General features: G+C 38.4%; 1 protein-coding gene across 4 annotated transcripts in view; it reads right to left on the bottom strand.

Annotated features, from left to right (window-relative positions):
• LOC108677005 (SEC14-like protein 2) overlaps positions 1-14,025 on the bottom strand; it is a 19,139-nt gene extending 5,114 nt beyond the window's left edge. Inside the window, exons 1-8 of one of the 4 annotated variants that reach the window (XM_018165153.2) lie at positions 13,408-14,025; positions 9,219-9,539; positions 5,053-5,125; positions 4,177-4,220; positions 3,007-3,124; positions 1,949-2,052; positions 1,191-1,296; positions 396-476 (exon numbers count right to left, since the gene is read on the bottom strand). In XM_018165153.2, the coding sequence (XP_018020642.1) occupies positions 396-476; positions 1,191-1,296; positions 1,949-2,052; positions 3,007-3,124; positions 4,177-4,220; positions 5,053-5,125; positions 9,219-9,419 (727 nt within the window). In that variant the 5' untranslated portion in view covers positions 9,420-9,539; positions 13,408-14,025. Of the gene's footprint in view, positions 1-395; positions 477-1,190; positions 1,297-1,948; positions 2,053-3,006; positions 3,125-4,176; positions 4,221-5,052; positions 5,126-7,535; positions 7,640-9,218; positions 9,540-11,315; positions 11,655-13,407 lie in introns of those variants that run through there. The other 3 variants (XM_018165152.2, XM_018165154.2, XM_047884623.1) reach the window with 3 other exon arrangements.
• Between the last annotated feature and the right edge of the window lie 882 nt (positions 14,026-14,907).

Below are 14,907 nucleotides of genomic sequence, written 5' to 3'. Positions count from 1 at the left end.
AATGTAAGGAATCCTACCTACATAATAACTTAATGTAAGGAATCCTACCTACATAATAACTTAATGTAAGGAATCCTACCTACATAATAACTTAATGTAAGGAATCCTACCTACATAACAACTTAACGTAAGGAATCCTACCTACATAACAACTTAACGTGAGGAATCCTACCTACATAATAACTTAACCCCACAACTGAGACCTGCAGTCAGACACCGCGAGCTCAGCGGTGGGGCGCTCAGGAACAATCCCCCTAGGAGCGCGAAATCCCATAGGACGCGCACAAACACACGTCAGAAGTCCCCCCTGAGGCATAACAATTCTAAGAACAGATCTACTTACATTACAAGACCAAAAATTGATGCATAAATACAAAAGCCATTGTTCATCTCACCGTTTATGACATATCCTACGCGCAGGAGCTCAGGATAGTTGGCTTCATACACTTGCATGAGGGCGATGACAGACTCCAGGGCTGACGTCAACAAGAATGTGTAATTATTTGTGATATTATGACTTATTTAAGATCTACTGTCTACAATAATACGTAGTTATTTGTGATATTATGACTTATTCAAGATCTACTGTCAACAAGAATGTGCAGTTATTTGTGATATTATGGCCTATTTAAGATCTATTGTCAACATTAATGTGTAGTTATTTGTGATATTATGGCCTATTTAAGATCTATTGTCAACATGAATGGGCAGTTATTTGTGATATTTACTTCTTTTGTATGAAAGTCACTAAACGAGAGTAGGTTAGATTTTTGTTTTCAAGAACTCAGTCCAGATCAAACAGATGAGCCTAGATAAGCTAGCTCACAATTGACTAAAATTGATTATTTAGCAGCAGCTGGAAAATATGAAGGCACATCTCCTTGAGCGTTCGAAGATCGCAATTAAAATTACTTCTACTATAATGAATGAACTAATAAAAATTATGAATTAAATAAAGTATAAATTGAGCGTTCGAAGATCGCAATTAACATTACTTATACTACAATGAACGAACTAATATAAAATATGGATTGAATCAATTATAAATTACTAATATTTCAGAGTTCGTCTTCATACGTGAAGACAGATTCTGGCGATTTCATTAAGAACTAAATCATGAGCAATTGAACATAATACTTAAAATTTCAATAATCAAAATTATTGAACATAATTTATTAAAAGATACTCACCAGGTTTCCATGTGAAGTCTTTGAATGAGAAGCCCTCGAGGTCAAAGATGCACGTCTGCTGGCACACAGGATACCCTCGTCTCTTGCTCTCCTCCGCCATCATCACCTGCATCATGCAACACCTGCCTTTATGTCCATGTGTACATAATAACTAGACAGACAGACTTCTGTCTGTTTGACAGACAGACATGTCTATCAAACTGATGTCTGAGGTTATGTCCATGTATATGCAAACAGACAGACAGACTTTTGTCTGTTCGACAGACAGACATGTCTATCAAATTGATGTCCGAGTCTGAGATAAGCTCAAATTAGACAGACGTCTCTTCTGAAATACCAAACGGGGCGAAAATATCGGTGGCCGAATTGAGAGAAAAGAGAAACTAATCTCTGTTCTTCAGGTGCACTCGAATTGAAGCAACGGGCAATAACTTCCGGGAAAAAATGACTATTTCTATAGAATAATGCATCTATTTCAGCACTAGCTCGAGTAACACAATAATTGAGCGAGTGTAGTAAATTGAGAGCAATAACCATTAATATTTATGATAATCATTATTCAAAAATTAAAAAGCAAAGTATAGTCCACAAAAATTCATATCTTTATAGAATCTATATAGATATGAATTTTTGTGGACTATTCTTTGCTTTTGAATTTTTAGTTAATTTGCGATTTAAGCAAACGAGTGACATCAATTAATTATTATCATTATATTACCTATTAAGTACAATAACTATTACACAGTTATGGACCGAACCTTGCACTTCTCGATGGTCTGCACCGTGAACTTGATGTGCTCCGTGGGAGTGACGCTCATCAGGATACCGCGTATATCCACACGCCCGTGCGGGATGATCAGAACTGAGACACGATATTAAATTAGTGATATACGATCAAAACTGAGAGACGATAATAAATTAGTGATATACGATCAAAACTGAGAGACGATAATAAATTAGTGATGTACGATCAAACCTGAGAGACGATAATAAATTAGTGAAACACGATAGTGAATTAACACGATCGGTATAACATAGCATAGCATATAGTGATGTCGGCGCTGATGGGTAGGCCTGATGTGGCGTGTCGCCGATTATTGTACTTTTCGTGACCAGTTCACGGGAGATCTAAAAGCACGTCCTTTGACAGGATGTTTTCAAGACTGACGATGGTTTGAAATAGCTACTAGACTTCCACCGAGTTCGATATGGTGCCATGCAGGCATTTAAAAAAACTGATGATAATAAGTTAACGAAGTTCGATCAAGGCTGGAACACGATGTGTTAGTGAAAACCAATCATAACTGAAGCACCATATACCAAGTCTCTGACATTATGAAGTCGGCGTCAGAATATTTAGGATTGAATATTCTACAATTCTGTAGCCGCTCTTTTTTGCGTATTTCACGCTATGCTGTAAGCATTAAAACGATTACTATAACGCATTTTGTGCGCTATTTCCCAAAAGTAGGTTGAATTCCGGGTATACTGTTGTATCTATTTTAGGGAAAGCCGAAAAACCTCAAATAATTAAGTAACAAATAAGTAACATAACTAGGACCCTTTTTTAGAACATAAGCAAAATCTAAAGAAAAAATTAAAACCGTGCAAATACATGCCTGGCAATTCAAGAACTGTCCCAAAAAAAAGTAAAATTGGCGGAGACTCGATCACCCGTCCCTCCGAACTAGTACCCTCATCAACTAGTACCTCATCGTTGTCCCTCATCACTTGGCCTAGGTGGCAGTGTGAAAATTCGAGGTCCATTAGCACACACTTCTTGTATTTAGAAAAAGTAAAATTAGCGGACACTCACCCGTCCCTCCGAACTTGTCGAAACCCACGCAACCTTGAGGGACATACTTCACGAGAACTTCAGGTGCCTCCCACTCTAGGATGTGGTCCATGTCCAGCTCCTTGTGCCAGTCCTGCGACTGTCAACGAGTAGTATAAATATGAGCCAGTACCGTGACTGTCAACAACTCGTAGTGTAAATATGAGCCAGTACCGTGACTGTCAACAACTCGTAGTGTAAATATGAGCCAGTACTGTGACTGTCAAAACGAGTAGTGTAAATATGAGCCAGTACCGTGACTGTCAACAACTCACTGTGTCGATAAGAGTGACAGTCCCGAGACTGTCCACTCAGCACAGTGTGAGTACGTGTCAAATTCCAGACTTTCAAGAACGCTGAATCCTGAGACTTTAAACAACACAGGGTGTAAATTGTTGTCAACCTCGTGATTGTCATCAATGTACCGTGTCAATAGGTATCATACCGTGATTATTATCAATGTTTTCACCAGCGGATGTAAATACTTGCTAGATCCGTAACTTTTTTAACGCGCAACGTAAGTAAATAAACGCCTTTATTGTGACTATAGATAACACAAAGTGTAAATACGGTCAGCTCACGTGAATGTCAACAGAACACAGCGACATGTTGCTCACACAATACATTGTTTACAAATATGTTCAAACCATTAGAAGATCGCAAAGCTATTATAATGTTGAATCGATTGCGTTAAACTACAACGGTAGGTACTTAGGCAATGTTAGAGCATTTATTTCGGCATTTAATGAATATAAGCTAGTTATTCTTAACCTAATTATTCAATCCAGTAAGTTGGGTGTGGACCAAACCTTTCTGAGTCGCAATAAAAATGAATCAGACGACTGCAGGTGTAAATTCAAGTCAAGCTAGCACTTTTGTTTTTAAAAAAAGACACAAGGTCATGACAATCCAAAGTTTGAATCGTATCACGTCTTACTTAAGCAGTAAAAAATTCACAGCTTTGTCGTTTGAAAATCACTGGAAATTCTATTGAAAGAAATAGACCGGAATCGTGTCGGTTTCAGTTCAGTTAGATGGCGTTTTCTTCTTTTTAAACACTTAAGGCTCTTTATAGCTGACTACGTGAAATACATTTCGGATTTATTGACAGAGCATCACGTACGAGAGGTGATCAGATGAAGAAATACTTACTTTTTTGAACATGCTTTCGGCCTTATCGACGTTGAAATTTCGAGCTGGAAAAGAAACAGAAATATACTTGGAGCGCCTTAAACTAAATGGTTAGTCAGTAAAAATTCGCTGATTTGGCATTTAAAAGTTACTGAAAATTTAACTGCATAAAATGAACTGGAATTTTGACGATTTCAGTTCAGCTAGAAGACGCTTTTTTTCTTCTTGAATGGTTAAGGATTTTCAGGTGATCTATAGCACACCAAAACAGTGATTAATGATTACAAATTTTCACTTAAGAAGCGATAATGATGCTTTTAAGCTGATAGAACTCATTTTTGATCACGTGTAGAAGCCAAGAGGCAAGTCAACCAACTGAACCGAAGAATATCGTACACTCTTTAACGCAGAAACCCAATACGAGTACAGTGAGGCAGAGGTCTGTTTGTTTGTTATCTTGTATAATTAGTCGTCGATCAAAATCTTCACCTATCGAAACTCAGCAATAAACCAAAAAATTTACGCAAGAAATAAAAACACCAAATGAAATTGACGCACACTATATTCTTTGATATAAACAAAACACGTATAGATCAATGATGAGAAATTGAGTGACGAATGAATGCTCTTATACGTTAATTTTTTTATTAATCTAAGACAAGCCATGCAGCTCCAACTTAAAAAAAATATAACTCAGTACTCACTGCAGTGAGTGACAGAGCGCATTTTCTCGTTGACGAAAACGTGAAGTCACGGACGGACGGACAGACGGACGGACATGAGTACAATAGGGCATTTTTTCCATAAATGAGAAAATGCGCTAAAAATATGCAAAAAAATTCTCATGAAGATTCAAGATAATTCAGGTACAGTGCATGAAAGAAACAAAATAATCACCTGTTAGCCACTGGAGGAGGAAATGGTCTTGAAGCTGCTCCTCAGGAGCAAGGCCTGCAACTCTTGACTTGAACTGAAAAAAAAAGAATTTGTCGTTAATGCTAAAATTTCATATTACAGAGATAATCTCGGGCATCCATAACGTTTAAATTAACCCAAAAAACAATACTATGTACAAAAATCTCCAGTAAAGACTCGTCCATTAGCTGAAAAACAGTTTAAGTCTACGTGGCATAAGGATCAGCTATATACAATTCGCTTTGAAGAACCTGGAGTCGGCAATGAGGAAGAGAGCGTTTGCAAAGCAATAATCGAAAGTAGATTCAAACTGTCACGAGGTAACCTAAAATGTAACCTGACGAACGTGAGCATTGATGCTGGTAACAATTTGAGCTGGAGAGTACGTTCGTGCGGTCTGTGGTTGTGTGTTAACGACTTCTTGTTTGCTAACATGGAAGAACAAAAGCGCCAAACTCCAACAGCAGCTGAAGAGAATTGACTTGTTCAAAGCGACCTCGACACCGGTCATATGTATCACAAAACTTCGAGAATGGGTCAACTTATTTTGATGTCACGTACTGCTTCTGATGTCGAGAAAAGTGACAGTGATCTCGCGCAAGGCCGTCGCTTTATATGGCGTTTTGTCGAAACTGAACGAGCAAAACTGCGCCGAGAAAATTAACGCAAAATCGCAGCAAAAGACGAGGTCTTGATTCGAATAGACCTCATTTCGATAGTGTTAGGAATGTGCATAAATACAGTCAATAAATCAGACAAATTAACAGTGCATTCACGATAAGCCGAAGTTTCAATGGATTTCAACCATAATGGCCGGAGAAATGCCATTTAACGCAAAGGAAAATAAATTATTTTAGGTGTAAGGAAGAAAATATCCCACTAACGATAACGTGACAGTTAAATAATAAATTTTCTCATAAATGACAAGACTTCATCAGATGTGAGACAGCAATTACAGATAATGATCTTCAGGCTGAAGTGTGAACGGTTCATACTTGGATCTGCAGGTATCTTACTTACTTTGGGTGAAAGTGTTGGAATCCAATAAGCCTATATACGGTAACGCAGATTAGCTCATTAATTCTGTACGGAATTAATTAGCTTTATTAATTATATTATGCCTGAAATTTAATGGTATTTATCCACAACTTCCTGGTCTGGACCCTGAGACACTCAATACCAGGCGAGACGCCAAGACGGAACGAAGCCAGACTGAGAAAAATCATTTCATAGTACGGTACGTCTTTAAGGGTTCTTTATCAAGCGTCGTGAGAGAACAGGTTGATAAGGCATCCACGGGGCCAAGCGATAGCCAACACATCAACATTCCGCCGTATCTTCAACAGTATTGCATAAGAGGTACTCTATATATAATAAGTAACTTCAGCTCAAATTCAGCCAAATAATCCGAATTCAACAGTTTTGGGTGGAGATATAATCATGGTAACCTTTTCCTACGAGAATACGAGGGTAAATATTGCCTTCCTTTCTACGGATATAAAAGCTTAGGCTAAGCTTAGCAACATCAACGTGGACGATCGAATAGTTTACGCAGTCAGAAGACGGGTAGCTACAGACGTGTCCTAGCATACTAATCGCGTTATACCTTTGCCGTAATTTGAAAGATTAAAATTCAGCCTGGCATTTGGTTTGGAACAGTTTTCAGACCGAAAACCGGCTTCTGGAACAATAATCACTTGTTTTAAACTAAGAAGCTGTTTCTTGAAGTATTTCAGACATACAAACTAACTATTTATTGAACATGTAACTAACTCGACAAAGAAGCTTTATAGACCAACGAACTGCAACTTTTTCTATTCAAAGTAACTTTCTAGGACAAGAGACAGTTTCTAGAACAAAACAGTTTGCGATTAAGAAACGGTTTCCAAATCGAAGCAACTCTTTCTAGACCTAGCAACATCTCCTATATAAAACTCTTTAATGAACACTCCTATCGCCACGATGAACGCACGACATAACGAAGGACTTAATAGCACCAGCACATCATTGAATCTTCTGACACAATAGAACTGCTATGCAATGTACAATGGACGACACAGATGGCTCATATATACGAGAATATGTATACTGTAGGTACCTTCTATAATATCCTTAGAATATGAATGAACCAACACTAGCAATTGTTGCCGAGAGGCTGTGAAGTTTTACCCAGATACCAGTATACGATTATGAAATTGATTTTATACTCTTACCTATTTGTTGATACACATTTGTACAAATCATTGCGAAAATTTAAAACGGTGTAGAACTGGCGTCATTTGATTTTAATTTCATGTCTTTTTTAATAGAAAACACGTGTAATGTAGAAACAAGTTCCAGGCTTTATCGCTGTAGCTCACACTTCAACGTCTGTAATTTGCTAGCTCTTATAGACGTATCCTAGCTCACATTTTGATCCTTCCATGAGGGACATAGTACGAGCTAACACAACGAGAATAACTTACGTCGTTCAAGTCTTGTAATGTCCACTGTGACATGACTTCTGGCATTAATGAGCTCAGGAAATCTACTACCTTCTTACACGGAAGAACGATAAAAGCGAATGATTAGTAACGCTGGAAACTAGGAAGATTTCAGACGGCAAAGTCTTTCCAATTGGTTTTTCTATAATCGTACAAGCCCTGAGTACGAGGAAAGTAGAAGATTCCACATTTGCACAAACTGATCCTAAACATTCTACTGCGCCTCTCGCGACGTTTTCAATTCGTTACAAGTACGCTATTGTGCGTCCATATGTTATAAAAGAGTATAAAAAATACTTCCATGTATTTATATTATGCTAGCATCCTGAGAAAAACAGCGACAATTTTTAGACACATAGCCGTCACACAGACCAAACGAAGAACATTTAGAGAGAGAGGTCCGGTGGGCAAGCGTTGACAACATGGCGGCAGTGATAGAAAATGGTAAAATGAAGAATTGTTGGGTCCGAAGATAGTTGGTTTTGCGGAAATTTAGGATCTTAAGGAAATACAATAGATGATTTATTGAATGAATAAAACAACTGAATGATTTTTTTCATCGTTGAAGACGGTGAGTGTCCAATTTTTATACGCTTGAAACTGATATTGATGGAACCAAGTAAGGTCTCAAACAATGATAAAATCGTCGTTTACCACGAACAGTCAACCTGCAGACAAAAAACTCAGATGAACAACCGTTGTTATGGGAGACGAATACTAAATTAATCTAGTAATTAAGTAATGACTACAATAATTGGTTTAATAGTTGAGATTTCAACAAGCTAATACATAAGTTGGGTACTGTACAGTTAATCAACTTACCGTAGCCCATACAATCACCAGTCAGTTCCATCTCTAATGGACTTGCATAGGTGATGTTGTATTCACAAACGTTCAAGGAGACCTACGTCTTCGACGATTGCAAAATTGGATCTAAAAAGTGCATATGGCGAGTTCAGCAGAAACTAGAATTTATTTCTTGCACATATTGAAGGACGGATTTCGCAATTTAGCGAGTATTTATGAGCATGTTGCAAATGTGAGAGGGTATATTGTAAAATAAACTTTTCAACTTATTAACTAACTCATAAATTAGATTTTCTGTTATACGAGAGCTGTCAACGTAAAATAAAAATAAAAACCAACTGTAGGTAATATGTCCATAAACAAACGTTGAATATAAAAGCAAATTAAGGCAGATTTAAAAACTATATATTGAATGTGATGTCGAAAAGACGAGCCACAACATAACATCATACAGACGCTTCTACACACACATGCAGTGGAGGTGTTGTTGACACAGAAGCCACAACATGCAGAGCATGGGTTGCTAGAGCGCGATGTGGTTTGTGGACTCAAGTGCATATGGACGAGAATGTCATTAAAGAGACAACGATTAGCAAATCACTCTTACTCCTGACTTAACTAAGAAAAATATGGTAATATCATAATGATGTCGGCGCTGATGAATAGGCCTGATGTGGTAAAGTAAAATAAGATTTGATAAACAGGCCTAATAAGTAAAATTAAATCTTAAAGCAGGTCAAAAAATGACATTGATGTCGGCTACTCGGTAAGCGATGAAAAAAACCATGCGCTGCGCCATAATCACACACACCGTACTTCCAAAGATAAACAAAAACTCGTCTTATTACCACAACTCACTTCTTTGAGGGCCACCAGCTTCTCTGGTGGAAGAGACAATGCCGCGGAGCTCAGACCGATTTCATTAGCATCCTGCTGCTTCTCCCTCTTCTCCATTTTGAGCTTCGGCCTGTCGTCTTCTTCTGAACTGAGTCTTCTTCGTTCAGAGACACCACCACTTCGTCCTGCAACTCTTCTCGAACTGTTTTTTGGTCCCCGCATATTGCTGAGTTCTACAACAGATCTACGAGATAACACTGATACGGCGATTTACTTCTATGATTATGAAGAGCCTCAAGTGGAAACAGCTGATGAAATGGATGCAGTCGGACACTCGCAGACCTGAAAAAAGAAAAATAGCAATCAAGAGACAAGGGTTTTAGCAAATACAATCTTTTGAACTTACAGTAAGGTGAACCAAAAGCAATCTCAACTGGTATATAAGTCAGAGTGCGAAGTGATGCTCGATTCAAACCAGCAATCTCTGCATGCTGATAAAAATGAGCCCCGATAATAATGCCAAGGTCGCGCGTGTGTTTTTAACCAAGATTCCAACGAATAATTTATAGTTTTTAAACTAAAATGTTCACAGTAGAACTTATCTATGCGTATACACTAAAATAAAAGCTGTTTGTGTCAGCTTTGCAGAGCAGAATTACAACATGCAGCGCGCTGTCGCGTAAAGCTGCAAAGATCTAAGTTCTGTACATCCTAATTAACATAGATGGCAGTGATCTTGCATTGTACATCCAGAAACACTGAATATACTTGCGTATCGCTTATTGCAGCGTCAAATCAGCAGTGTTTAACATCGTTCAAGAATGTAGCAGGTAAAAAGACTTCACGAGGCTTCGATAAAGCAAATGAAAGCTGGAGAAGAAAGTGCGAACGACGCTTGCGCGCCGTGTATGTGCAGACAAGCTTCAGATAAGTGACGGTAGTGACCATGGACGTGTCATTACTGTCACTTATTCAGCCACTGGTAGCTACAATTGTTGTTATGTATATCGCCCCATTCATGTTGCTATTCTTTGTCAATAATGTTACGACTCGTTGACACTGAGGATGTCGGCCGTTATGTCACAAGTGCTCACTTATGTTTCGGCTCTCTGGCATTTGTGATGTCACTCTTCACCCATTTTTCCACTCTACAATAATGTTCTTACCCACTTTTAGTTATGTTTCCGCTCGTTTCCACTCATATACTCAGTTGATACCTAACTTTTCACAGCCGCCTTGTTACGATTCGCTGTCAAAAAAGTTACATCCCGTCTAGCGCTATGTTGCCACCCGTCGGCAATCTCTCAACTCGATGTCCCATATGTTGTTCATTATGTAGCTAATATCCTCACTCAAAGTTTTCGTAGTTTGTTGTTGCCTATGCTATCACAAGTCAATTATGTGATCATTCGGTTAAAATGTTTCTATAGTTTCAAGGAAATTACTTAAACATTGCCAAAGATTATCTTCAAGTTAACAGTAAGTATGTGGGCAAAAAAAGCCCTCTCGGGAATTCATTTGTATACAAGAAGCAGCATGTCCATCATGTAATTAGGTTTCACAAGGTCAAATACGCTTACATGTACTGAGGCAATAACAGTTCTTAACATATACAGCTGGTGAACTTTCTATTAGAAATGCTAGCACGTATTTTGCATTCCAATGTGTGGTTTATAAACGGCTTTGTTGAGTGTTCTCTGCTTTATTTCTAGCGATAATAAGTACCCTGCTTGTGCATTTGTGTTGTGCAAATCGGGTGGCCCTGTTTGTTCAAACGCAAAATACAAGTAGGAAGGAAAAGGAAACGTTTTCACCGTGCGCCTGAACATGCCTGGAAGTATATAAAAGCGAAAATACGTTAATCAATGAATATGTCTTTGGCAGTATAAGAATAGCGTATTGATTGATTAACTTCAAGAAAAACAAGGAAAAGAGGAAAAAACGATGAGGCTAAATTTAACTCACGACTATGAGAGCTGAGGTATGAGGTGAGTGACAAGACGCGAAAATAACAGGCATTTTAGGAACAGTTGCCCGGAGAAAAAAAATCCGAAGTAGGAAGTGGGGCAAGGAGAGACTTGATAAAAGTAACTGAGATGAGCGGACTAGGAATCTTACAGAGATCAAGATGCGACGAATAATGTCGACGACAGTTGTTGCTGTCAACAGTGGTGAGTTGCAGTAGTTTTTGGTCGAGGAAGTGCGAAATGTTGCCTGTTTTTATTAGGAACACGGACTTGATATTTGTGTATCTCAACAGCAGCGTCGTCAAAGATGTTTTGTATATAATCTATCGAAGGGTAGGCATATCGGTGCCGTAGTGCAGAGTAATACAGCTTTTGAGAATAAAGTAATACTAATTGCGTAAGCAGAAATAGAGTTTGCTGTTATTTCTGGAAATTTCATACAAAAAAAGTATGTAGCGATTACACCAATATACCTTCAAATTTTTCGTATCATTTTAAATAGGTACATACTCGCGTTCGCTGACACGTATTCTATTTCCGCGTAAACACTTTCAGTGTCAAATGCAACTTTCTAAGGATGAATTTCATCTGCACGAATGTCTGATCTATGCAGGTATTTATGCTCACTGGAAAAAGAGAGAAGCACAAACCCGCAAAATTGTGGTGCTGTGAGAACCGGATAAACTGCACCGCTATCAGCGAACAGCATACACGCTCAAACGAAACCCGTTTTGAACTTTTTTTTACGACAATGCACGCTAAAAACTAGCTGCGCAAAACGCACGATGTTTCGCCTGCGAAAAACCGATTAATGTGTACCCATCTAGAAAGAACTGGATTTAGAAGAATAATGTGTCAGGCTGAAAACTATAAAAGTTGAAAGAAGGCGAAAGCCGGCTAGGCGTAATTACGGTACAAATGTCAACTCCTGCTCCCGATCAGCCAGCACTGCAGGTTGCGAGAGACTGATGGCCGACAACACGAGCAAGTGGCTGATGGCTGCAGCAGGTATTCGGTCGCAGTAGTTTCGAGGTCAACTTGGCAGTACAGGTGAGATGATTGAGATCGATATGAGAACTTAAAAAAGAATTGAATGGTAAAAACGCCCAGTATAAGCCACATGACTGAGTAAAGAGTAAGTAGTAGAATGGTTTACTAGCGCTTTCGAAGAAAAAAATCATTCAATTCCGTTTGAAATGAATGAATGAAATTTGGATGACATCTGCTAACGATCAGGTTATTGGTTGTATGGTAAATCTATGTTGAGACAATAACATTAATTTTCCTTTCAATTATGTCCAAAACGCTTAGTAACCATCTACACAAAACGACACGTTTATGACTAGTACAAAAGAAAGGTTCACGTATCCCTGTTAAATCTTGAGCCTTTTTTGCCTTTCTAGAAGCTATAAGTCAAATTATTTTCTTGTGAAGCTAGCTGCTAGCACATTAAATGAAATTTGCATCTTGAATTAAGATATTTTGACCTACTTGTTAATCACGTTTCGATTGATACACAATGATTACATTCTGTGAGAACAATCACGACAGTTGACCTATAGTCACATCAGAAGTTGCACCAGCAGAGTGCTATTCATTCTATATCGTGCGTTCGATACGCAATCAACGGCGTCGGTCACAACTGAACAACAAACATTAACTACGCAAACGAAGTTTGCATGAAATCGGTTACTCGACTAAATTACGATAAGAATCTGATGTCTTCTTGTTTCTTAACTTAGTTACCCATACAGATCACAAACACTCGAAAGTTAGTTATTACCGACAATTTGGTTCTTAGGAGAATGTATTTTCTTTGATAAGAACAGTACCAATACTGAAAGGTCAGACAGTAACATTCAAATCTATTTTTATAAGGTTTCTTTATTGTATTTATTACACAACTGAGAGCGAATGATCAAACTAACGCAAATGCAACACGAGTCGCCAGTAATTTGCGGGATATATATATATGCACGACATATCCTAAAGGAAATATAATATGAATATAAATGAAATATGAGAAGAAATTCCTTACAAGCGATTGAAGCGAAATCAATCGCCCTTCACATCCACATGGAAAATCGATCCTATTTGTGTATTGTGTTGAGGTACATGTATGAAATATTCATTTGTAAACAAGAAACCAAGAAAAGAAAATTTTTTTTATTTTTGCATTCAACGTCAGTCTGTAATTGTAATGAATGAATTGTAGAATATCAAAACTTGGTTATGATGAGTACCTCACAATGACCTCACTTGCAAGTTTCCTTCCTTTATAGAGTCCATCAAGTTGTTTTTGTTGTTGCTTGTGAACTGTTCCAGACCACTACCTAGATAGAACCGTTAGTTAGTAACTGGTAATAGTATCAGTTTCCATTGATTATTATTAAACATTCAAACAACCGGAGTTGACGCGAAAAAAATCCGACGGCACATTGATTGAAAGGAAGAGGTTCCGTTTTGAAAATCTATTAGCCAGACGTTTCACAGGCAATTATTATCATTATTATTCGACGAAGCAGTTATCGAGGCGTCTGGTTCAAACGAACTTTGAGGGCAAGTTACACCTTACTAGTATTGCGTGTAAATGACTGCATAAAAAAAAGTAAAAATAACGTTTCACGTCCAATGCAGTCAGCTGATTCCGTAAGAAAACAAAAGTTAGTTAAGTTTAAACACGGCAAAACTGGATAACTTTGCTTATAAATTGGAATAAGATTCTTGAAGGTTGTCTGAAATGTATTAAAAATAGAGTATCAAGGAAGTAAACTTCAAGAGAAGATAATTTCTTAGGGAAACAAATCAATTTAGCATGTCACAAGTCTGCGAATTGACGCGGCACTTCCACAACCCTACTTAAACTACAGCTCGACTGCAACTGAGTCTGAGTGTGAGCCGAGAGTGCCGCTGCCGTCACTGCCGTGTGTGTAGAAGCTCAAGCTCAGTCGATCTGCTGGCGGGATGGCGGCATAAACATAGAACCTCTTTTTAGTTTGCTTTTCTTTGCTTCTATTACCATATTATACTAAACAGAAAAATTATATAATGATTAGTGAGATTATATTTATTCGTAAAACACCTCAATTCTCGTAGGGGTAAAGATTGTTACCGTGTAGAGCCGTAAGTTCATGCAATGACCTTGAAATCGGAGGGAGGGATGGAGTCTCACTCACGCACGCGCAGATGCTGTCGTAGTCCCTTCCGTCGTCTTCACTCCCTTAATTTTGGGTGCTACGTTTACACAATAGAATAGAATAGAAATGTCGGCACTGAAGACTTAGGCCCATGTCCTGTTGCCGATTCTTGTACTTTTCCAGACTTGATTCGCAAGGAATCCGGCCTTTGGAACCCGATCTTTCCATAACTGACGAATTAATTGAGATAGCTGCTGGACTTATTGCCTGGTCCGTAAGGTGCTAGGCATTTCAAGACTGAACATATGCTCCTGCATAGCTTCGTCTAGTCTGTTTTTGAAGATGTTCATACTCGGAGCGTCAACGATGCAATCAGGGAGGCTGTTCCACATGTAGGTGACTCGAAGCAACGTACTCGCGCCTCGCGGTCACGGAAACATGACTTTGCAAATTGTTCGTTCCTTTACTGTCCAAACACTCTTTTGATGCTGCAATCGGAAGCTAGGCTGCATTTGTGAAGCTTATCGAGAGTGGCCACTCAAGTCTTTCAACTTGGTATGAAGAAATAATTATCGGACTTGTTTGGCAACCGATAGTCCAACGTTT

The sequence above is a fragment of the Hyalella azteca genome, unplaced genomic scaffold, assembly GCF_000764305.2.
Source record: "Hyalella azteca isolate HAZT.00-mixed unplaced genomic scaffold, Hazt_2.0.2 contig15757, whole genome shotgun sequence".
Lineage (NCBI taxonomy): Eukaryota > Metazoa > Arthropoda > Malacostraca > Amphipoda > Hyalellidae > Hyalella > Hyalella azteca.
The sequence above is the reverse complement of the archived record's forward strand: the minus strand, read 5'-3'. Positions and strand labels throughout refer to the sequence as shown.